The sequence below is a fragment of the Strix aluco genome, chromosome 10, assembly GCF_031877795.1.
Source record: "Strix aluco isolate bStrAlu1 chromosome 10, bStrAlu1.hap1, whole genome shotgun sequence".
Taxonomy (NCBI): domain Eukaryota; kingdom Metazoa; phylum Chordata; class Aves; order Strigiformes; family Strigidae; genus Strix; species Strix aluco.
Genome location: NC_133940.1, coordinates 26,577,707 through 26,602,167, shown reverse-complemented (window position 1 = coordinate 26,602,167; position 24,461 = coordinate 26,577,707). Strand labels below are relative to the sequence as shown.

At 38.3% G+C, this 24,461-nt stretch overlaps 1 protein-coding gene across 3 annotated transcripts in view; it reads right to left on the bottom strand.

Annotated features, from left to right (window-relative positions):
• RPS6KA6 (ribosomal protein S6 kinase A6) overlaps positions 1–24,218 on the bottom strand; it is a 43,602-nt gene extending 19,384 nt beyond the window's left edge. The window contains exons 1-9 of one of the 3 annotated variants that reach the window (XM_074834811.1): positions 23,968–24,218; positions 14,166–14,225; positions 10,464–10,580; positions 6,745–6,826; positions 5,850–5,930; positions 5,243–5,322; positions 2,277–2,383; positions 1,970–2,007; positions 331–473 (exon numbers count right to left, since the gene is read on the bottom strand). In XM_074834811.1, the coding sequence (XP_074690912.1) occupies positions 331–473; positions 1,970–2,007; positions 2,277–2,383; positions 5,243–5,322; positions 5,850–5,930; positions 6,745–6,826; positions 10,464–10,580; positions 14,166–14,225; positions 23,968–24,048 (789 nt within the window). In that variant the 5' untranslated portion in view covers positions 24,049–24,218. Of the gene's footprint in view, positions 1–330; positions 474–1,969; positions 2,008–2,271; positions 2,394–5,242; positions 5,323–5,849; positions 5,931–6,744; positions 6,827–10,463; positions 10,581–14,165; positions 14,226–23,093; positions 23,357–23,967 lie in introns of those variants that run through there. The other 2 variants (XM_074834813.1, XM_074834812.1) reach the window with 2 other exon arrangements.
• Positions 24,219–24,461: the final 243 nt, after the last annotated feature.

The window sequence follows — 24,461 nt, the reverse complement described above, 5'->3', positions numbered from 1 at the left end:
TTCTTTAACTATCAAGTAACATGTGAAATAAATACACAAACTGAAGTTTCACACTGACTACAACTGCTCTAAACTACTAATGGACTACACCTATGATTTTTATGTTCCTGATCAGTACTTCTTACAGGGCTAAGCAGGTGAAAAGTCAATTTTATTCAAATTAGTTGCTACTTCAGTAGCAATTCAGTTATTGAGTTTGCTCTTCCCCTTTCCCGAGCATTTGCAATTAGATCTGGACAAGCTTATTCTAACTACATTATTTCACATTCACTTAGACATACGCAGTGTATTTGTGACCTTAAGCAAGGTAAGCAACGAAGCATACAGTACCATGAGAACACCAAAGGACCACCAGTCAGCACTCTGGTTGTGCCCTCGCCTGTTTACTACTTCAGGTGCCATGTATTCTACAGTACCACAGAAAGAATAGGCCTTCTTCTCTTGATCTACTGATTCTTTGCTGAGTCCAAAGTCTACAACAACAGCATTACAAGAATACAGCCAGTAAAGAACTTCAGAAAAAAAATCAATACTCTATAAGGTATTTCAAAATCCAAGCGTTGACAGCTTTTGTTTGTCTGCTTTCAGGACTATTATGTGATTACCCTAGCTCTTCATGAAACAAGAAACTGCAGATATCTAGAGATACAGCAGACATTTGGTTTACTACATACCACCAAAACCATTCTATAAGTCATATTAAATTGATGATAAGCCATCAATATTACTACTCAAAATAACTCAGTACCTGAAATATTACACATTTAGAACCTTAAGATAATCAAAAGTTCTCATATTCTCTGTTTACTGCCTGCTTTATTCACACAAAAAAATTGGATAGAAATAAAAATGAGTATCAAAGAGAATGCAGTCTGCATGGTCTAGTATTACAACACGATGAATAAATAAAATCAGACTAAAAATATTGTTGTTATATAAGACAAAATGGTTCTGCAACCTGACTCAAGTTCAGTAGTCACTTTATTCCCAGAATATAATTTTTTCCTAGTTTGAACAATGCCACTGAATACATATTATCCCAACTCTCAAGACGAGGCTCTCAAGCACCCCTTTTTTCAAAGGGGAAATGATTGCTAATCAATAATCCCATCAATTATTCTTTCCGGTTTCAGAAGGAAGTGAGAATTTTAGGATTGAAAATATATAATGCAGAATTTTAGAAATTATGTATTGTATAAACATGATTTCCATCACCATTATTTCATCAAGTCTCTGAGAGTTTAAAAAAGTTCATTTTTTCTTGGAATCTAATAACAATAACTATAGATCAAAATATATAATGAAATTTAGAATACAAAAGCATCACCTTAAATGTAATTTAAAGCTTTCATAAATTTATAGTAATTTGGTTTCTAAACAGTCTTTTGCACATATCATTTCTTAAAATAGATGTATTTAATTGTTCCTCACAGAACATTTCTGCAATTTTATATGCATTTAAAAGTGATAATCCAGAAACACACACAAAAAAGAGTAGTATTTCAGAAGTCTTATTGTGCACTAAAATCATTTTATGCCAAAAGCACCTCTGCTCCCTTTTAAAAGTCTCACAGTCAGCAACTTCAGCCTGGGTCTAACACCTCCTGATCTTCAGTTAAAAGACATTTAACAGTAAATCTTGATACAGCTCACTTTCTAACTGGAATAGTGGACATTTTTAGTTACTAACGTACCACCACCTGAACTAAAGCTCCTTTAAAAGATACATTCAATGTCTGGTTTTGTATTTTCAACTACATTTCTTCTATTTTAACCACAGCAATTAGGACCTGCATTTTACAGCAATATCGCTGCTAAGACTGCAACTTGATCTATGCAAATATTAGCCAACAGGAAAACTAACTTCCATGGAACCTGCATGGACATTGGGATACATATCTTAGGCTTATAACTAAAAGCTTATACAGAAATACATTCAGAAAGTGCTATACTAGTAAGTGTTACCTACCTGTTAACTTGATATGTCCTGCTTCATCAAGCAAAATGCTGAAAATTAAAATTCACATTCACCAATACACATAAAGAAGAACGTTTACATACAACATTTAAAATATAAAATAGTTAACAATTTTGATGTTCAACTTGTTACGAATTTAACAAGCTAATATTGTTTCATTTAAATCACATTGTTTATATTTTATATTTGATTACATAGTCTAACAAAAATATTTGTATTTTTTTACTTCAGTACAGTTAGAAAATGCAAAGCAACAAGCAAAATACACATAATAGTGGTAAAATACATTTTACTTTACTTTTCTGGCTTCAGGTCCCTGTATACAATTCCCAAGCTGTGAAGGTGATCCAAAGCAAGGGCCAGTTCTGCGAGGTAGAATTTCACATCTTCCTCTGTAAACATAACCTAATAAGAACTGTATAGATTTACCTTCTGATCTTGTCTTCAGTTTTTAAAACTGCAATCTAAAAAAAATAGTCCTGTCTGCCTAAATTTCAAAGTTAGTTTTAGAAGTACCTTAAGAGCTTGCAATTCATGAATTCACCTAACAGAAATGATATAGTAATACAGGCTAATCATCAGGTATACAAAAAAACTACTTGCAGTACTTAAAGACATCAGCAGTTCCTGCAGAGCGTTAGCTAACTTAAGGTAATGAATTTAATTATTATATTTGGTGTTATTGACCACCAGCACTCCTTCTGCTGCAATCCTACACAGACTGTTTTCCACTGCATCATAAAATTTAGTATACAGCTGCTGTATTGGGTAAACTGTCTCCGAATTCATATTAACAGTAGGAAAAAAAGTAATTTAGAAAAAAGTATGCAAAATAAAACACTTTGGTGAAAATAACAATGACATGAAAATCTGCAGTGGGAGTTGAAGAACCTACTCTGCTCTTCTTAGGAAATGAGATTTAAAGAACCCTAGTGAGACACTGACAAACCGACTGCTGTTGCTTATAGAGCATAAAAGATGCATTTCTATCTTAAATACTCAACAGGTTGCTTCTAATTTCATATGCAAGAATCATACCTGCTTTATCTCTTGTCATGTTCTACAAATTACTGAAGCAGCTAGCAATCTTTAAATTACTGGAATTGAATTTGAGGTTTAAGTGAACTACTGTTGTTGAAAACAGCAGGAACAAGGAGAACAGCCATCTCAACTGCACAGTAGATAGCTAACAAGACTTAAGGTAACTGGGCTTACTGCTTTAGTAGTACACTGATCTGTACTTCAAATTGCACGTGTAATCTCTTCTACTGGCAACAAAAATATTCCATAATGATAGGTATTAACATTGTGTGAACAATAAAGCTGTCACGCTACAAAGTTTCACCTTGATTTTTTAAAGAGCAATGGTTGATACTGTTTTTCATCTATATCCAAGAGAGCAAGGGGAAACCCTTGGATATCACTCCTCCTTCAAGTAGCCCAAATGCAAACCTCAGAATACAATAATGCTAAATGGTAATATATAATCTCCCAATAATATTTTCATTTAAAACTGCTTTCTGCGTCAAATTAAACATGATGCAAGTCAACTTCATTAAATGTTACCAATGAAAACTTCATTATATACTCATTTCACTTCCACAGCTGAAACTCTCAAACCCACATTAGATTTTAAAGACCAACAAAAGTGTTTTAATAACCTCATACTAAGCCCAATTAATTTAAAACAATCCTTGTGTGGAAAGCATGAAATGCCATGGGGAATTTACCTTCATGTGTGTTGTCCGCTGTCTTTGTTTTATCATGTACTTTTGGAAATATCTTGTCTTCCCATCAGAAAATAAAAAGGCCTGATTTTTTGGTTTTGTTTTGGTTTTTGGGTTTTTTTTTTTTGCGCTATCTATACACACAGTAAGCATTTGAAAGTGATCACAGAAGGTAACTGAAGTCTTCCCAAAAAACGTGTAGAGACTTAACACTAAGAAAGCTTGACTATTATTATTTCTTTATTCCCAAAGGGAATACATACCTCTTTCAACCACCTAACCAGTATTATTATGGATAAACTTCCATCCCTTATTTAAGAAAGTTGCATACTTGGTAATCCCAGCTGTGTTAGTGCAAAAGAATAGTTCTTCCTGCTATACCAGATTTTCCGCTATAATTAGACATCCTATATCAAAGCAGAGATTGACCTCTTTCCTACCTACTGTTCCAAAACCCTTTACAAGTCAGTCGGTTTGTTTAAGCTTTTGACCTCCATTTTAGCCTCAAGGTTAATTAATTTTGAGCTCCATTCTCAGACATGATCACTGTTTTAGCTAGGTCAGCTTTTTATAAAAAAAAAAAAGCCAAAACCAAAACCCCCTTTAAATTCTTCCTTCTCTTTTGCCTGTTCCTAAACTAAAGCTTTATTTTTACAAAAAGCATGGCGGGGGGGGGGGGGGGGAACCAAACTGTCTCATGACCTTACATACTGGGGATACAACCACCTCCATGTCATGAAAAATCAGCCAGATACTCAGTTCTCATTTGAGAAAATGGGTTTTCCCATGCATTAGCAATATAAACATATTTACACTGTGAAAACACTGAAAAGCTTTCTTACTCTGAAGTTGTTGAGAAACTGACATTAAAAATTTAGATCTTTATGAAAGGTTTGCAGAAAGAAAACAAAAGTCTTACAAACATGTTCATAATACTTAAGGTAACATATAATAAATATTTGATGACAAATGTTTAAAAAAAAAATACTAACACGCTGCATCATATTCCCTCCTCTGAAGCTCTCTCTCCAGAAAACAAAAATAGAAATGAAAGTTCTAGTTGCGTGCCAATATTAGATGAAGGGGAGCGGTCTCAAAAATATTCAGTGTTCACACTTTGTGAGATTAGGCACTAGGATTTGTATTACAGCATTATGAAATTTTACAATGCAGCAGAAATCTCTTACAGATGTGGGCTTCCAGGAGCACCTAAGCTGACTATGAGCACGAGAACTATACATCCCCTTTCTTTATTGCTTAATCTTATTTACTTCAGTTAGGTTTCCAGGCAACAAAACATTTTTAGACAAAAGAACTGTACTTTGCAGATACCAAATTAAAACTTAGGCTACTAATCAATATACACTCATGTTTCTTAAGGTTATAGAATATATTCTAGAATATGTAAGGGCAGCCCAACTAAGTTCTTAAAAACTTGACTATAACAAGAAATATGAGTGAAACAGCTATAGAGACAACCCTATACTGACAAAAAACCCATCTAACACCAAGCGGAGATAAAATTTTAGGTACTTACCTCTTTGGATAATCGCGTGAATACATCTCCTCCCCTGAGAAAATCCAATATTAAATATAGCTTCCCTTCAGTCTGAAAGGCTTTAAAATAAATTAAAAAAAAAATAAAATCAATAGCTGTGTGACAAAGATGATCTACAAAACAGATCTGAATGCTTTTACAACTTGGAAATTTCAGTGAAAGGCAACAGTTTTGTTATGGAACTGAAATAATTCAGCAGCACGTGAGGTAATTTATTGAACGATTACTCGCTTCTTCACAGAAGACAACCTTAGTCATAAGAGATCATTAAAATACTGTTCTTTTATTTCTCCTTTGTCAAGCAGGGAAACACCAAGTACGTGAATTACTGTGTTTTGGTTTTACTCAATGAAAAGTAAAAAAATCTCTGCAGAACTTGTAAGAATTTTCCAGGATATCTTTAATTTCAAAAGGACTTAACGAAAAACTTTTATATACGTGTGTATTTACATTCCTTTTTTAGTCTTGTGATTTAAACTTGCAAGAACCTAATTTGGGCACTAAGATGGACACTACAAAACTGAGAAAGAACAAGATGAGCTATGCCTTCAAATATTGAAAGAAACTGTAACAAGAAAATACCAACCATAGTGCAGTTTGACGATAAATGGATGATTTACTTCTACTAATATATCTCTCTCCATTTTTGTACGAACTCTATCCCGAACTGAGGAAAAAAAGAAAAAATACTAGTATGAAACAACTGTATTTTGTATAATACAAATAGAGCAGAAATTAGCATAAGGAAAATCTTTGCTGTCTAAAGAAGTACTTTTCCTTGATACTTTGTTTTTAATTTTTCAGTCTCCACAAAACACATGCCTTCAGACAGCAAAACTATTTTGTTTCTTACCTGCCCCAGCTTTCTTCATGTCTACATTTTTTTTCCAAAACATCCCAGTGTTTTGTGATAAACCATATTACTTTCAAGAAAAAAACTCACATCTACACTTCCAGGCTGCTGTACTATCTGTACTAAATATATATTTTCTGTCTTTTAAGATTACTTTTTCTTCTTCAACTACTAACAGTCCCTATTTACACACAGTGGAGTTGCATCCATTAAAGTGTCTTCTGAAAGCCAAAACAGTAAGTTCACTTGCTATGCCACATATAAATGAGAGGGAATTACTTAACAATTTTAACTACAGTAGAGTTCTAATTTAACAAAAGACATAAGGAAAATTGTTTATGAAATTAATTTGTTTTAATATAGTGAAAAGACTAAACAGAATTAAATAATGCAATTTTAAAATTTGAAAGAGTATTTTATACCACATAATTAAAGCCATTCTGCCAGATCTAAAATAATTTTTAAACATGAACTTACAAGTTACTCTATAAAAAAGCCACTGTCAGAGAACTCACTGAAAAATAAGATTAAAAAAAAATTTAAAAACAAGTATCTACAAGACTCATTTAAGACACATAGGTGCACTGAAAACAATTTTCTAAAGTTCCAATTCAAAAGATACACATACCTTTTAAAGAAGCTTTTTTCAATACTTTCATTGCATAAAGTTGCCCAGCATCAGGACCAATTATTTTTCGTACAAGGAAGACCTGGTAATATAAATACCACTTTTATATAAACTTGACTAAAAAAGATTACTACGTCTTTACTTTTAACTTCATTAATACAGGCAAGAAGACAGCATGTCCCAAGTCCCATCCCATTCCTCAAAAACTCTGAAGAATGAAAAGATGCCAAATATTCAAAGTCTTTTTGCATAAGCAAGCTTAGTAACCAAATAAGCAACTATCACAAACATCCTATTAATTTCAGACAACTTTCAGTGTTCTTCCTTAAATACACATCTTTAAAGGAAAGGTAAAATTGCATTCCCTTGCACAGATTAGAGGTACACGCACCACCAAGCTCTCTGAAGTATTCAGATTGGTCATAAACTATACATTCTTACCTATAGCAAGCCATTTAAATAAGTACTTATTTGATAAGTACTTACATATATATGTGCTTCTTTACATTATTTTCTTGGAGAACAACATTTCTACCTGGTCTGCTACCTCCTAAGTGATTTTTGAGGTTTAAGGCCCAAGTTTCAAATACATAACAGGCTATATTCATGAATTCCACAAGAGTGGCAAGGAAACCTCACCATTTAAGATCAAAGCACCCTTCCCCTCTGGAATAGCAACTCCAGCAGGTTTTTCTACTCTTTTCTTTCCAAAGGAGTTTTAAAGATAGATGGTGTATAACTTGACACTAAGAAAAGCATAATATTAGATAGAATAATGCAGTACAAATACATATACCTCTGACTAATATTCTAAGTACTCGGTCTTTCAATTTAGAAAATTGTTTGGTATGTGCTCCTGTTTCCAAGTTGTTGTTCTTGCAATAGCAATTATTAGTTATAAGGAATGTACTTTTTTTTTTTTTTACAGTGCAAACAAGTCACAAGAGAATGCCAAGAGCTACCCGAAACTGCCTCTCTGATCCCACCTTATTCAGATTTTTCACTAACACTAAATTTATTCACATATATACTTCATTGGAAATTATTAAGGGTTTAGAAATTGTTTTAAAAAATAATCAAATAAGCTTGTCAACTTTTTCACTGTGCAATCAGAAATTCATACATCGTCACTAAGTTGTACAGGGTTGGGAGAGGGGTTGGTTTAATTTTAAGCTCTGGTTAGAAGAAAAATCTCATCATGTTTCAAGGTTTTCATACTTCTTGTTTTGTTTAAGTTTTGCCCAGTGATTTACCTACAGCATTCCTCTCGCTGATGTTGATGCTCAAATAGTAAATGAAATAATTCAAACACCAGCAAATAAGAAAACACCTGTAGATTTATACACTCACAAAAGTAAAATATTAATAGGCATGTACAAATATTTTAGTGCTTAATAACTAGCAGCTTGTGAGAATGTAGGGAATTCACAAGTTACAAATTCTAGCTAGTAAGGACCCAAATAGCTGCCACTGAAAACTACTCAAGCACCATCTATCTAATTTTCAGACAGTCTCCATAATCCTGCATCTTGCGGAGGTGCAACGATCAGTTGTTCAACTGTAAAGCAAAATCAAGATGGGCACACGTTGCGCAGTGATTCACCTAAGCCAATCGAAGATCATCTTCAGCAGACAGGGTGCTGAAGCCTTAGAAGGTTCTCAAAGGCTGAAGAGACATTCAGTAACGGACATGAGGTTTAACCCTTTATTTCTGTGAAGCAGTGTTAAATCCTGCACAGATGTTGAAAAAGACCAGTAGAGGATGGGCTGTAGCTCTATACTAGGCCGGAGCAAACAAACCATATGTTGCCAAACCCAGAGGGAGATCCCTGGGAACTATGAACTGGTGAGAGAAAACAAACACCATGAAGGCAACAGCCATTGATCTTTGTTGTTTGTTTTCTCTTTTCAATAGAAAGCAACAAATATTAGATAAAAAGAGCTCTGCCCAGATGTGCATGCAGTCGTCATCTAATTCTTAAAGCTGGTTCCTGAACCAAGTGCTGCCAGGTTTCAAAATCTCTAAAACGGATGTCTCGCCAAGCTGGTGGGACTGAGCAAGAACACTCCTTAGGCTCTCAGAAGTCTGAACTCTCTGAAGTAAGAGTCTGAGTCCAGACTAAGATGTCTGTACCAGATGTGCTGAACCCTAAAATAGCTTAAGACATCTCAAGTCAGGAGTAATAAACGCACAGAGCTTTTTAGGCTCTGAAGTGTATGAGGGAATTGGCAACCAGCATTACCAGATAAAGAAATGTTTTGTAATCTGCAAAACATTAAGAAATATTTTAAAGTCTATTTTCTAAACTATCACTTATCCACAGAACGCCTTCCTAATGTCTAAATTTTTCCCCCCCTCTTGTACAACTCTATGCAGAAGTTTGTTCCTGCCATGAGATAGACAAAACCAGCAGAACAACATGAAAATGGAAACACATGTAAAGCTGACTGTCTACTTTTTGTGTTGTAAAAGATCTAGTTTAAGAGTCTGGTTTTAAAAAATAAATTAGCTTCTTATACACTAGGATTAATATTTCAACTAATGTGTTTCAAATTAGTAACTGAGACATTTTATTTTTAATTTCATTTCTGCAACTTGACATCAAGTGGCACATTACAAAAAGAAATTACTCTAACAAAAAAAATTGCCACGTTTCTTCTATACGCTATTTGAATAATTGTTCACTTAGTCTCTTAGCTGTAGATCACTTGATAAATACAGCAAAATAAAAAACCTGAAATACATTTCCCAGGTTATTTACTTTACTGTTACTTTGGTTCAAGTTCCAATCTACCACAGCCATTCTGTATCTACATCGATACAGATTTCGTACATTGAAAGAAGTCAAACACTTGCAGCATGTCAAGTACCATCATTAACAGACAAATCACCACCTCCCCCAGAAGTGTCTATCGATGTCCATTACACCACTGGTGCCTCCCAAGCATCAACCTAAGCTACAGAAGATGTGAGGCAACCTATGTGGAACAGAGATGTTCGTTCTGATTCCTCACTAGATGCTGCAATAAAGGCTTGAGGCTTTGAAAACACTACGATTTTATTCCAAATAGCCATGGCATTAGGCAAATGGAGCTTGTCAACACCAGAGATGTCGCATAAAAGCCACCCCTAAGTATAACCCAGCTGGTAAAATCCCTTGCTGTTGGTGACACTGCTCCCATGAAGCTGCAGACGCCAGTCCAGATGAACCACAAACATGCCTCTCTGCATGGTTAAAGTAACTTCCCATGGCAGACATCCTTAAATTCGCTACTGACTGACCCTTCTGCCTAGAGACTGAGGCTGTTGCCTCTCTGTCTGATATGATTTGGTGTCCTGCTATAACTGCTGCTCCCCTGGCACCAGAGCAAGACTGGCAAATGATGCAATTTGTCAGTGTCTTTTCAAACATTCCCTGCAACTTTGGTACAGCACTACCTTTCCTGAACATCTGGACAGGTCTACGGAAAGAGACATTGCTTTTCCTCTAAAAAACATGAAGTCAGAGATGTTATCATAGTAAAAACGAACACACACACACACACCCCCCCCCTGTCCTCCCCACCCAACTGCAAACCAGGATGGATAACTTCCTCCAAAACACGGCAATTTCCACAAGCGTATCTATATATACCTAACCTTTTAGTATTACAGAAGTAATGGAAGACAAAGCAGGTTCAAACTGGACATCAGATGAAAACCAAGTTTGTTTTCTTACCTTTCCAAATGATCCCTGTCCAAGAACCTTAAGCAGTTCAAACTGGGCTGGATCTGCTTTCTCACATCCTTCTTTCACATGGTGTGTAATAGGAATTTCTTTCACACTTCCTTCATCCTATTATTTCAAGGCAAACAAAATACAACAATGAATAGGCCTGAATTAATCAACTGTCATTAGAAGTGCATGTAAATGCCTGCTCTTTTCTTGTTTTGTGGGGGTTTTTTTGTTTGGTTTGTTTTTTGTAAAAAAAAAAAAATATTTGAAATTCTAATAAGGCATAAAAGAAAGCTGTCCAAATAAAAAGTTTTTCCAACCATCCTTTCATAAATAGATGCAACTAAAAATTCTAAACTGAAGTAAAATTCTCAAAAGAATGCTCATGTCCTTTTGTCATAAATATAACTACAGCAAAGACGGATTTTCGTACATGAAAGGAACAAACATACAGATTTTTAAACCAAATCTAAGATGATCCTTCCACGCTTCACCTCTGTTTTAGTAGTTTTCCAGTGATTACTATTCACATCTTGCCCTTTCCTTAAAGAGTCTTAATGAAAGCTAAATTTAATTTCATCATCTTAGGTAATTATTGCTTTTCACGGCAGCAAATAATAAATATGGTCATCCACTTGTAGCTAGAGGAACATGCATCGTTTGAAGAGCATGAATAAAATATGAGTCATCTTAAGAATGCTGAGAAATCTTTCATCCAATAGAAGAAACACAGCTCTGGGGTGCAGAGCTCATGGAAAGACTATCCTGCGTGGAGACCTTCAGAAAGCTGAGGGTAATTCTCAGGTAGCTAAAAGATTTACTGTTCTGTTGACTTCTTCCTGTTACTCTCATCTTTAGCAAAGCAGGGCACAGCAGCTACAATTGTGAAAAGACAAACATTCATGACGAAAACAAATCAGATGATGTATTGCAGCTTTTATGTTGCAAGAGGAGTTTCCGTGAGCCAAAACAAGTGAGATGTTAAAATAAGCACCCTTGAAGCTACAAACCACGTGCTAAGGCCTAAGCACCCTTGAAACTACAAACTACATGCTAAGGCCTACAACAGCAACCAGAGCTCACACACATAAAAGGAGCAGCACCCCTCAGCCCTGTCAAGAACACCAATTAATTTCTTGCACACTGCAAATACAACCCAATTGCAACAGAAAATCCCACCTGATTTGGACATCTTTAGGGTATCCAAACGATTAACTGTCCTCCTATCCTCTCTTTAGATCTTCATCTTGAAAGGTGAAAGAAAAACACCCTGCCAACCTACAGTGCATTGCTCTCCCTCAATGACAAGTACAAACACCAGAAAAAGACCTGACCACTTGATGAAACAGTTGGTTTTAGGAAAGAAAAATAACATCATTCTATAGTCAGGGTGACTATGGAATGTCTTGCTGCCCAAGACCATGCATTAAAACTTATAATCAGTGTTATCAGACTTGATACAGAAGTATCTAAATTAAATTCTGTAGGTGGGTTTACACAGAGATGCAGGATAGAAGTCTGATCATCTAAACGTGTACATACTTACTGTAACAATTAAAAGGGGGGGCAATCCTCATGCTGCATTGACTGTCTATGTCTCAATTGCTTTGTTTGTCCAGAGGAGGAAAGAGTTCAGACTAATGTATTAGTATATTCACAAACCGTAGTCCAGCTGTTATTGCATAGGAGTCCTTTCCCCTCCCCTATATCTCTTATTTCATACTCTTTTTGGAAAAGGCCTGTTTGTTTCGCCTGCTTCCCATGCAAAGGTAGGTCTTAACACAGGGCACTGCTAGGTAACAAAGTTATTTCCTTAATCCACATTCTAAGCTACTTTGTTTCCCTCTTTGTTCACAAAAAACCCAGCTGACATACACTGATGATACAGTGTCTACATCCCAACCTCATTTCATCCATCCATCTTGTTGACTATGCATATACATATTCATAGGAAAGATGCACATATCTTCATTTTTATGTATTTTTTTAAACACATGCCTGGAATTTAAGGCAGGTAGGAGCACTAGCATTTCAAGTCAAGATGAAAGCAGCAAGTCATCTAGTTATACACCAAGTTGTACAACAGACTTAATGGCTGGTTCTTTCTATGAAATATGTAAATACTCTATTAAGAAGCTTTTTTACTTCACCATCCTAATTTGTATTCCTTCACACTATGAACCTTTGCATGAGAAAAGATCTTTAAAAGTTCACCTGCTCTTCTGTTTATCACCCACCTTGAGTCATTAGCCTGTGACATCACATGTGGTTGCTGCGGAGACTGACAGAGCATTTCTAAATGGGAACTGAGGAGAAAAATGTTTTCCATGCAAATAAAGAATAATTTGAAATGTATGAAATGAGTTATTTTTTATAAAGTGTTTTACCTTCACAAGAGATGTCTCTGTAATTTCACCTACTTAACTATCATTAAAGTACTAAAAATTAGCATGACCAAAGTATAAAAAGACCTCTGCATCACCAGCAAGAAATGAGCAGGTAAAGAGTTTAACATATATTAGCCAGTTTCATTTTTATTTCTAGTTTGGCCTCCATGAACTGCAAATTTGGTTATCTGATTTTGTGCTCTGCTGCTTGAGGAGCTAAACCTACTTCAGGGCTCAGGTACCAGCTCCCACTGAGCCGCCTTGCACAAGAGGTAACTATTCCCAGCAGGTTCAACAGAAGACAAAGCGCTGAAAGAACCGCCACAATCGGTTATGGCTTTGTGCCATCTTACTTCGTTACAGCTTGACTGGTATGTAGCTCCAAGCACCTAACAAACAAGCTCAGCAACATCCTCCTGGTTCAAGTGCAGTGAAAGATTGAGACAATCCAATGCTCATCTTTCTTTGCTACATGTAAGATGACTATGACACTGATAATTTACTTACTCCACACCAGAAAATGTTTAAGCACCACGTTTCTACCCCCAAGAGTTTCGTCTCCAAGTCACTTTAAAAAGTTATTATTGCAATACAAAGCAGTGGTTACAGCTGGCAATAAGATCTAATTGATACCTTCTTCCATGGTCCTGTTCAAAAATACATGGATGGGTGTGTTGAAAAATGATGGCCAATTTTCCCCTGCAAAGTCAGGCATTTCACCACATACAGAATTAGCCCAAAGTTTAGTCCAAGATTTAGCCAGCATACAGAACTTCAGCATCTCCTACATATGCACATCACCAAAGCACTGGACAAAAATCATGCTCAACACAGTTTATCTGTGATATTTCTACATAAAAGCCAAATTAACATACTGGTGTAAAAATTAATTCTGTTCTAAAATAGGAGGAATTAAGTACCTTCTAGATGAATGTACAGTAACTACATTAAAAAATACAAAGGAAGAACTGGTAACAGTGTAATAAAAGCAACATTAAGCACATGGTGTATGAAAGGTGCAAGGCTGGACTGAGCATTTTCTGAGATTGAGGGATCTGTGAATGCTCTCTCCAGCACACAGAATCTGTTTCCCATAAAACACTGCCTCCTGCAGCAAACTTTCCCAAACAAGACACTTACGGTTCCTAGCCAGGTACTAATTTTCAAAATCATCTTTAAGATTTAGAGCCTCTTGAGATCTGGCCAAATAAAATGATAGGCTCAAAAGTTATTAAAGAGCAGGGAATGCATAAGTTCTGCTTCAAAAGGGAGTCATGCTAATGAGTGTCTAAACTGAACATCTGTCAAATATACTTACATGGTAGGAATACGGTTCACCTTCTTCCATAGGCTCATCTGCCATTTTAAGGCCATTTAGCTGGAGAGGGGAAGGAAGGGGAACACAGAAGGTGGGGGGAGGGGGGAAACAAAAACAAAACCAACATTAAGACCCAACAAGTTCAAATAAGCAGAGTTCATAATTTGACCAATTTACATTTCAGAGCGCACAAATGAAAACTGGTGTTCTTGTTGCTCTAATTTAAAACTGTAGTTTCAAACAAACACTACTACTTGGTAGTTATATTTAGCATCTCCCTTATGTATCATTTAGCATATCCCTTTGTAAATGCCATTCCACAGTGTTATTTAATTGGAAATAATTTAAATTTCCTTCTTTAAAAGGTATGGATAGCATCCATATAAGACGACACTAACATAAAATTCTTGTTACACACAAAATTTGTGTTGCAGATGCTTTTCAGAAACCTAAAATCTGCTGCTGAAAATTAATTTGCAGTTTAAGGAGAAAAGATTCCAACGTGATTTCAAGACTTTTTGGGGCATGAGGGAAAAGTGCAAGAGCAGGTAGAATGAAGAATACATATCACAGAATTCGTATGCACAAAAATAATTACCTGTTTCATTAAAAAATTAATTCCTCTAAAAATGTGCTTGCATCAAAAGTTATTTAAATATCTAGCAAACAGAATACTCAAACTTTAATGAAGTACTTGAGAAACTGTAGATCTGTATACTAAAATATTTGTGGATCAATTTCAAAAGTAACACCCTTCAGAGGCAGGAAAGCATGACATGCATCCGCACAGAAGCAAATAAGTGACATGCTCAGAAATGATCACAATACTTGCTAGCAGTTGCCCATCTTACTTAGTTTAAGCTCTAAGTAACAAACAATTTAATGTTGCCTAACAACTGAAACTTTAAGAAAAATACAGAAATATAAAGGACATGCTCTATTTAAACATGAAAAGCATTAATTAAAAACTAGAAATACCCAACAAAATGGGTAAAGCCAATTATGGATTTTGCTAGTGATAACTGCTAATTTATTTACACGTTAATTGTTCAGCATCACTACCTTCATGTGGCATAGATCTCACCCAACAAGATACGAACTAGAAATAAACATAAGGAAACTCAAGCTACTTTTTTTTTTCCCTGAAATCAGAAGTTGAACCAGTTAAGGTAGACAGAGTAATGACTTTTTTTTTTTTCCTCGTACTTCTGAATTTATCTAAAACACATGCCTAAGACACCGAAATACACTATGATTATCCGTATGTGAATTGGTAAAACACAGGACTACAAAGAATCTTGAAATGCCACACAGACCATGCCCCTGTTTAAAAACAAAACAGAAAACTCGACAAACGGGTAGGGCTGAAGGGACAGGTTTCTTCTAGGACTCTTGATTTCAAGTAGAGCTTTTAAGAGCCAAGTCCTAAATTAATGATTCTTATAAAATTAAATTTTTGTACCAAGATACTAGCACTTATTTTTGGACTATATCCTCACAAAAAAAAAAAAAATCAAGGAAAGTAGCATGAGGGTTTGATTACTTTCACTCTTCTCTAAGTTTCTATTTATTTTAACCACAGTTTACAAACAAACTCTTCACATGAACTACAATTTGGCAGTTTAACCAAGCACTTGCACATTCAACACATGTTCATCATTCATATCTATCATGCACTGCCACCCTCATTTTCTCCTGGCCAAAAATCACTAGCCTATTACCCCGGATTCAGAAACCTCATATATGCTACAGAAACCAATGCTATTAACTAACTAATTTACTACGTAAGTTATTTCTTTTTTGCATAAATATTTTTTCCAAATTAGATACTGGGAGGGACGAGACACCCACAATACTTGTTTTATATGAATTAATTGAAAACATCAAGAAGTAATTCCAAAGTTCAGACCAGATATGAACTCCAACCTAATTTCATATGATTCACTGCCATGTAATTTCTTTTCACAGTATCACCAGATTACATTCAAGCATGAATCAATGAGGCCCACCAAAGTTGTCAAAAAAACCCTACTTGGACCTAGTAACAAAATGGGTTTCCACTCCAGGTGCTCAGAAACATGATACCATTCTTCACTCATGGACTTTAATGTGAAGTGAATTTAGCGTGCATTTCACCTTTCTTTAAATATGGTCAACATTTTCCAAGTTTTGTTACCTAAATTTAAGCTCTGGAACCAATACTACCAGCCAGAAGAACTGTAGATACACTGAAGACAGTAGCTTAACTCCAGGCAATCAGACACAGAAAGCTGTCACTGGCAGAATGGGGTTTTGAACCAAAAATCAGCATGTTATGTGATCTACACAGTTCCTGGGCATGCCATGTAAGCATACTTTCAGCTTTCTAGCAAATCAAATATAGTAAGTTATTGGATTTTTATGGCAGGTAATCAAATGTCATCTTAATTAACAATTTCCTACTGTACACTTTTTCCCTTCATTGTTGCTCATGTGTGTTTTTTTTCCTGTCCAGTCTCTCTATAACTACAAAGACTGGGATGCCTGCCAATTTTTAGTCCAAAGAATTTTATGTTCAAGTGCATGAATCTACTTTTATTGCCTGATATACACGACTACACTTTTGCCTTATTTGTTTGTGAACTCTGGTCACTGTCCATTAAATAAAACAACAAACAACAAACCTGTTGGATTGCAACCAAAGTCTAGTAGTTCGTTAGTTATTCAGTTAAAAAAAATTCAACGACAAAAATCAAATCATTATTGTTCTGTTCAGTTACTTATATTGGCCAAGGTTCAGCAACTAGAAGTTTCCACTGTCCCCCATACTAGGCAAAAAAGAAAAAAGTTACAATTAATACTTAATTCCCACCTCTATGAAAACCAAATACAAAATTCGGCTTCTGCAAGTGGGACCCCTTTTAGTGATTTAATCATGAATATGTATGCACAAACATATATAGAACAGAACTATTTTAACCTCTAAGTCATTACTTACTAAATATCTATGAATACATAAATTTAATTTATTATTGAGAATTAGAAAGCACATATCACTATAAAGAGAACAGGTGAAAGGAAGCGAGTACCATTACTCTAAAGGAGAGTCGTTCAGCAGTACTGAACAGCAAAATGATTCAAGTATGAAGTCCTACAGCTAACTGAACATTTTAAATATTAACTTTCATTAACACACAAACTAAACTGAGACATTTAGGCAAACAGCATCAATACTTTCCAAATACAAGTTTTAAAAAATTACAGAAAGTACTCCACATTGTTGATTAGTGTAAAAATAACCAAAACAACAATATAAAAAAATTGAGAACAAAGTTCAGGTCAGACCACCTGGCAGGTAAGAAACTTACTTTTCCAGAGGTGCAGGCTAAGAGACCCGATCCAATCCTCCAATGCCAAACTGCCTCTGAGGTAACACAGCGTAATCTGCCTTCTGATTTAAATAGCTGCGATGGATCCCATGACTCCCTGGAACTATACCCTATTACCTTGGGAGAATATCCAAAGGGCTTTTGCGGGCTGGTAAAAGGCTTAACTACTATTGCACATGTTTTTCCCTCTGATAATTACAGCAGAACAGAGGAATCCCAGTATTACCAAAGATTTGAACCACCTTCCCCCCCAGTATTAAGGATTTTTTAACTGTTTACATGGTAAATGCATTACTGTTTGGTGGGTCTATAGGTTTTGGCCGAAAGAAGCTAGACAAATGGTCAGCAAAAATACCTAACTACAAGCAAAAACAGTAGAAGATGTAACTCTGGTTCATTCTGCCCTGTTTCTACGCATTTTCATTTTGGCATTCAAACAGAATTAAAAATTTTATAGACAGAACTGGGAATTTTATAATGATAATATTATTAGAAGTAGAAAGTGTTATTCATCACCACTCACGTATAATCTAGACTGGCTTCAAACAGGTAAAAGTCTATATGAGGATCAACAAAAGCTTCTGCACTCTCCACGGTTCCTCCTTCACTTCACTTAATTTTCCAAGTTACTAAGCTACAGCCACCAGACCTACACCTCACAATTCTTCCAAACGAACACAAGACTAACCAGTTTGCTTCCCCACATACAAAAGTATTACTTTAAGTACTTATTTCAAAATGTTAGAGTGCAAGCTTACATTAGAAACCCCAATTATTTTGAAAAGACTTTGAAAAGAAATCCTTTGGAAAAAAAAATGCTGTTAAGACAACCACATTTGTTCCTCATTTATTCTGAATTACATCTGCAGAGAGTTTGCATCATTAATTTAATTAGCAACACATTGGCCTACTGATTCTTATTTGCTGAGATAGGCCTGAGAAATTTGGGGGTTCTGGGCACAAACAGGTGAGGGGGTTTATTATTCTTTTTTGAAAATGTCTAAAAGACACTGTGAATGAAACTGAAGCTTAAAGGCACCTGTTCTTCCTATAAAACACCCACAACTCTTCTCCAGGCAACAGTCCCTTTTTTGGTTTTTTTGGTTTTGTTTGTTTGTTTGTTTGTTGGGGTTTTTTTTGTTTTTTTGGTGGGTTTTTTTTTTTTTTTAGCAGTAGCTATTGTTACTGCACGCAGGTGCCCAAGCTGGATTTAGTGCTTTTTACCATCTGGGCTTGGATGCTTTTGGGAAGGAACAACTTCCCCCAGTAGAGCAGCCAACCCCACGACGCGGAAGACGAAGCAGTGTCATTAGTGTTACCCAACACAGAGTTACACCAACTAAAGCCGAGTCCCACCCTGTCACGATGTGACCAGAGGAAGGATGTCCTGCCGATGGCAGTGCCCACATGAGACTCCGCAGGTCTGTGCTGAATTTTCTTCTCGCCCGCTCACCACCGGCACAAACCTTGTGCTAGCCTGTCCTGCAAACCCTCTCACAAAAGGACGAGGCCAGGTAACACACACACACTCTCTTTAAACATACCAAATAAAAGAGAAAGATAAGGCCACCTGCCTTAAAAAAAAACAAACTTAAACCCATAATCAATTACTAGGGAAAGTTATAAAGTTTTTTTCCTGTGGCAAATAAATTGTACATTCAGACAAGATAACAAACCTGCAGCAACATATAATTACTGATTTTAGAGAACATTTTGATCCTTCTCATTATCAGAAATCAGGGGAGAATTACGTGTGTCTCAGACTAGTTATAGCTATAACGAGACACAAACCTAACCATAAGCACCAGGATCACTGAACTAGTAAAGGGATTGAGATCTTTTTGCTACTGCCTGTCTGGGAAAAAGACTAATTCCATAATGAAAGGGCATAAAGCAGCCACTCTGGAGATTGTGTTAAACAGCAGATTAAAGAATAATGGAAAAGGGTAAGATTGAAACTTGATGAAAACAACATTTCAAACTTTACTCTTAACATAGTGAAGTAGTACATCTATGTAAATGTTAAAATTCTATATATTACGAGTTAACAAATCATACCATTCTTCTGATTTAGGGTTATTGTGAGGTCTCTCCCAAGCTATCCTGTGGGAACCAAGGTGAGCCACCTCGAACAGACCCCCTGTTCCTTTTCAAGACTCAGAATACCATAGCAGATTTCCAAAACGATCTTCAGAAGTGGTATACCAAAACATAATTATTATTATATTGCAGCACTTTTCGATGTATAAAGCACTTTTCAATGCATAAAGAAATTGTTTTCCATTTAAGAGTATTAATGTGCTTTTTTTTTAAAAAAAATGTTTTTATAAAGACTTACAAGAACAAGCTGCCTTAAAAAAAACCTGTACATTGTTGCCACGGCTGAGGGCACTTAATTCAAGTTACACACAATACTATTACTTTCTTTTCTTAACATAACACCACCTAATTGTGGAGATTTTCAGATGCACAGAACTAGGTAGCTGAGTCATTCACGTCACTGCCAGTAATTACTCACAAAGGAGTTATGCAACTCCTAACACTGACAAAATTCAGTGGCCTTTGACAGACCAAGCTGAGAACATGCTTAAGAGGATGGACTGAAAACACTGGCCAAAATCAAAGATGTATTTATTTAAACTGGCATGGGCAACAGATTATGTACAATAGCAGCAAAGCTCAACTCACAAACATGCCTTTTGGAAGGCAGCAACTTTCAGTGCAGCCCAGTTTTCTCGCAGAATACTTTCATTTCCAGTCACTTTTTTGTTCCAGCCTTGTCTTCCTTGTCACTGTCAGCCAATTAAGCAACTGGTTTCTGAAGTATTTCTTTCAAAAATAAATATTTCAGTACGAGGTCGCATTTATGCAATTCACAATATTCACATATTGCAAACAGCAAGCACTTCGGTCAATTACACTTCTCCTTTTAAATGCAAGACTACTTCTATTAAATGGGCAGAAAATTCCAAAATTACTGTGTTCTGCCCAATCTCAAGTATTTTTGTATTTCATTCAGCCTGGTCAACAAAGTGTTAACTTTTACTGTTTCTTTGTAGACTGTAATCATATTTTAACAATCTACAACAGCTGATTATAATCAACATCCTCATACCTACTTCTACTATCGTGAAAATACTTATTAATCCTATATTTAGGAGGAAAGAAGTTCACTCAATATTTGAAGCACCGACCCTTCCTACCTAGGCTTAGGGAATCCCCACAGTCACAAAATTGTTTCACAAGTGACACTGTCATAGGAATGTAAGAACAGGCAGGAACAACACAGTGAATGGTCCAAAATATAATCCTCAGCACTTCAAAGACCACCAACATGAAAAAAGGCAAAATAAATCAGTCCTAAACTTCTTCCAAAAGTTTATGTTCTTTTTATGCCTTGAAGCATGAAAATTTGTTTCCTACCTTCAAGATCACATTCTTCCCCTGCTAGCTGTTTTTACTTTGTCAACACAAGCACTGCTTCACTGGAAATGTACTTCTTTCTAACGACGCAATCCTAAATTTAGTCAACAAGCAGATTCCTCGGAGAAAACAGTTTCTCTGATTTTCCCTCCTGTGCCACAACGGATGGACAAGAGCACCAGTAAACGCAAGTTAGTCTTTGAAATGCAGGACTATTTCACAGTAACACTGGTGACTCTAGTTCCAGTGAGGCCAAGGTCACCGAGATCTATCAGACTGCCAACATAAGGTTGTAGTAAGTACTATAGGCTATAATTAATTCCATAAAGTTAAGCATAAGTAAAGAATCCAAACGAAAGCAAAATTCATTTTAACATAAAATAAGCCTTTGTTAAATCCCAAAATCACATCAATGTGGAATTCCAACAAGTGAAAAGTACTGCACATCCCTGAGATGCACTTAAAGTGTTATGACAATTCCAAGCATTTGTTAATGTAATTTGGGAATTTCATACGTGACTTGAAGAAACTGGTTTTGATATAAATGAAGTCTCAAACACTGCTAGCCAAATGTAACACGGACGTAACGAACGTGATGTCTCATTTTAATCAGAGCACGACTGAAATAGTTTTCAACAGACCCTGTTAAGTAAGTAGCTCATGTACAGGCTTGAGGAAAATACAATGTAAAGAATGACTGTTGCAAACAGTCGCCTTCAGATGTTACAAACAGAGAGCTGTTTCAGTTGGACATCCACTGTCCTGTGCTCTGTGGGCTAGAGGAGCGTGACTTCAGAACCAGGCTCCTACAGCAGCGCATTGCCGAGCTCACGTCTCTGTTAGACCTAGCCCAGTCAAGTATTCAAAGATAACTGAAATGTCACCGCTGTCAGCAGAAATACCTGTCTGAGCTTTGCTGGGCTGGAGCCAGGGCTGGTTCTCCAGCCACTCTTGCCAACTGCCAATATAATATTTATGGCAAAAATCTGTACACAAAAGCAGCACCAAACACAATACTCCAAAAGTAGCACCAGCCTCGGTGGAGAGGTATTTATCCAGCCAAAAAATACCGAGATGCACAATAACCACAAATGTTCACCTTTCAGCTGCAATACGCTAAGTCTGATTACTTTAACATTAATGTATCACAATATTATTAAAGAACAGACCAACAGGGCCAAGAAAGTTCTCAGACCTTCAATAAGCTTCATCCCTTCACTACAGCATACTATTTTTACAAACCATAAGATTAACAAATAAGCCTTAATACTTCGGCTGACTTTTTAATCCTTACCTGTAGCTTCACTAACATAATTAAGATTTCTCTAATATTAAGGTACAGGGACTGCATCAAGTATTATTAGATCATTAGAATATTTTAAAGTGCTAAAGTGTAGCAGCCATGGTGTAGAAATGCACGTCCAGTAATTATAGTACTTGGAAGTGGCACTCTGTAGACACAACTACAGAAAATTTAAAAAAAAACACTAAGAAATTTTAAACCTCATGGCTTTATTCTTATAAAGGAAAAAACCCAGTAATTCAAGATAAGTTTTTATCAGAGAATAAAATTTCAACATGATCCTTTAAAGGACATACTTTCACTCTTCCCGAGACTTTAACCTACGCTTGTTTTGTGCACTTTGTGCTTGGAGATGAATTTGTTACAGACCTTTTTACTTACGATAAGAAAAGCCTACTGCATCATGGAAAGCAAGTCTGACCAGTTTTAAGAAGCTTTATTTAGATAACATCTTTTGTGTGTCTAATACACCTAGGTGTAATCTTTTATTTGTCATACTTGACGATACTTGATACGCAATCCTACGCTTCTGATTTAAAAGTGCAAAACTTTTACTACTTGAGGGTCACATTCTGCCGAGATGCACGCATCATTACAGTGTAACCAGTTTTGCCATTTATTTTCTTTTAAACAGCATTTGGTACTTGGTTATGGATGCACCTAGAGTGCTAAGCAGTACCTCGAAGACACTCTCGAAGTCATTCCTCGGTCTTTACGACGTTTAAGCACCCAAACCTCAGTTCACACACTCCTGGTTCTTTCTGTTACGTGCGTGTATGATAATTATAGTTATTCAATGAAAAAGCAAAGGGATCTCTCCTAGCGAAGACCTACCTGGCTGTGCATCCAGATTAGCACAATCAAATTTTCAGAAGTTAAAGCAACTTTCCACAGGAGCTACGGCCATAAAACTGAGTTTACAGCAAACCTCCAGCGCTGGGTGTTAACCGGGAACCGACGACTGGGCCACGGAGGCCGTTAAGAAGGCGACACAAAGCACACCGGCCTTCCCCGCTCCTTCCCACGCCTCACCCTGCCCAGCGAAGTTGGCTCTCCCCGCACCCCACACGTGTGACCGCTGCCTCGCCGCTCGCGCCCGTTTGCCGCCGCTTCCCGAGCCCCGGAGCCGGGCCGGGCCGGGCGGCAGCGGCCGCCGAGGGGCGGCGGGGGAGGCCCGCGGGGACGGGCCCTCCCGCGGCGGCGGGGAACGGGCTGCGGGTCGCGCCTGAAGGGGAGCGGGGGGGTGGGGAGGGGGGAGACCACCACCTTCCCGGGACGGGCCGGGGCGAGCTCCCGGGAAGGCCGGTCCCAGCGCGGCTGCTCCGGAGGGACGAGGCGTGAGTAGGCCAGGTGCCCGGGCGGCAGCGCCGGGGAGGCGGAGGAGGGGCCGGGAGGGGGGGGGGGGGGATCCCGAGGGAGGCGGGGAAGCGGCGGCGGCGCCGCCGAGAGCGCCGGGATCCGGCGACGGAGAGACGGGGGGCAGCGATGCGAGGACTAGGGCGGGGGGGGAGACCCGTGAAGCCGGGGAGGGGCGGGGGGGAGACCGGGGGCGTTGCGGTCTGCCCGCCCTCCGCCCCCAGCCCCGGCCGCGGCCCGGCCGCTCCCAGGCGGCGGCCGGGCAGCGCGGAGGCAGGTGCCGGCGGGGAGCCGGCCGCGGCGAGCTCCGCCTTCCCCCCCCTCTCCCTCCTCTCGCCGGCCCCACACTGACCTCGCCGCCGCTCACGTACAGCTCCATTTTGTGGCAGGGCTCCGGCTCCTCCGCGTCCTCCAGCGGAGCGAACGGCACCATGTCCCGGCTCTCCTCCCTAGCCGGGCAGCCGCCGCCAGCCGCTGCGCATCCCCCGGCCCTCAGCCGGCTCAGAGGCGGCGGGCGGCCGCGGCGAGCCCCCCCCTCCTCCTGCCCATCGAGCGCGGCGGCGGAGACGGAGCTCGGGCGGCTGCTGCTGCTGCTGCCGGCCGGCGGGGGCGGCGCCGCTCTGCGCTCCCCCGCGCACACCCCCCAACATGGCGGCCGGCGGGGGCGGGGCCTGCGCGGCATGGGGGTGACGTCAGGGCGGGCCGGAGAATCCCCTGCCTGGGGAGGGCGGCGGCGGCGCGGCGGCGGGGGGGGGCGGGTGACGCGCGGTGACGCGCGCGGCGCCGGTAGCGTTCGCTGGGTCGGGAGGCGCCTGGCTGAGGGGGACCGGGAAAGGGGGGGGGGGG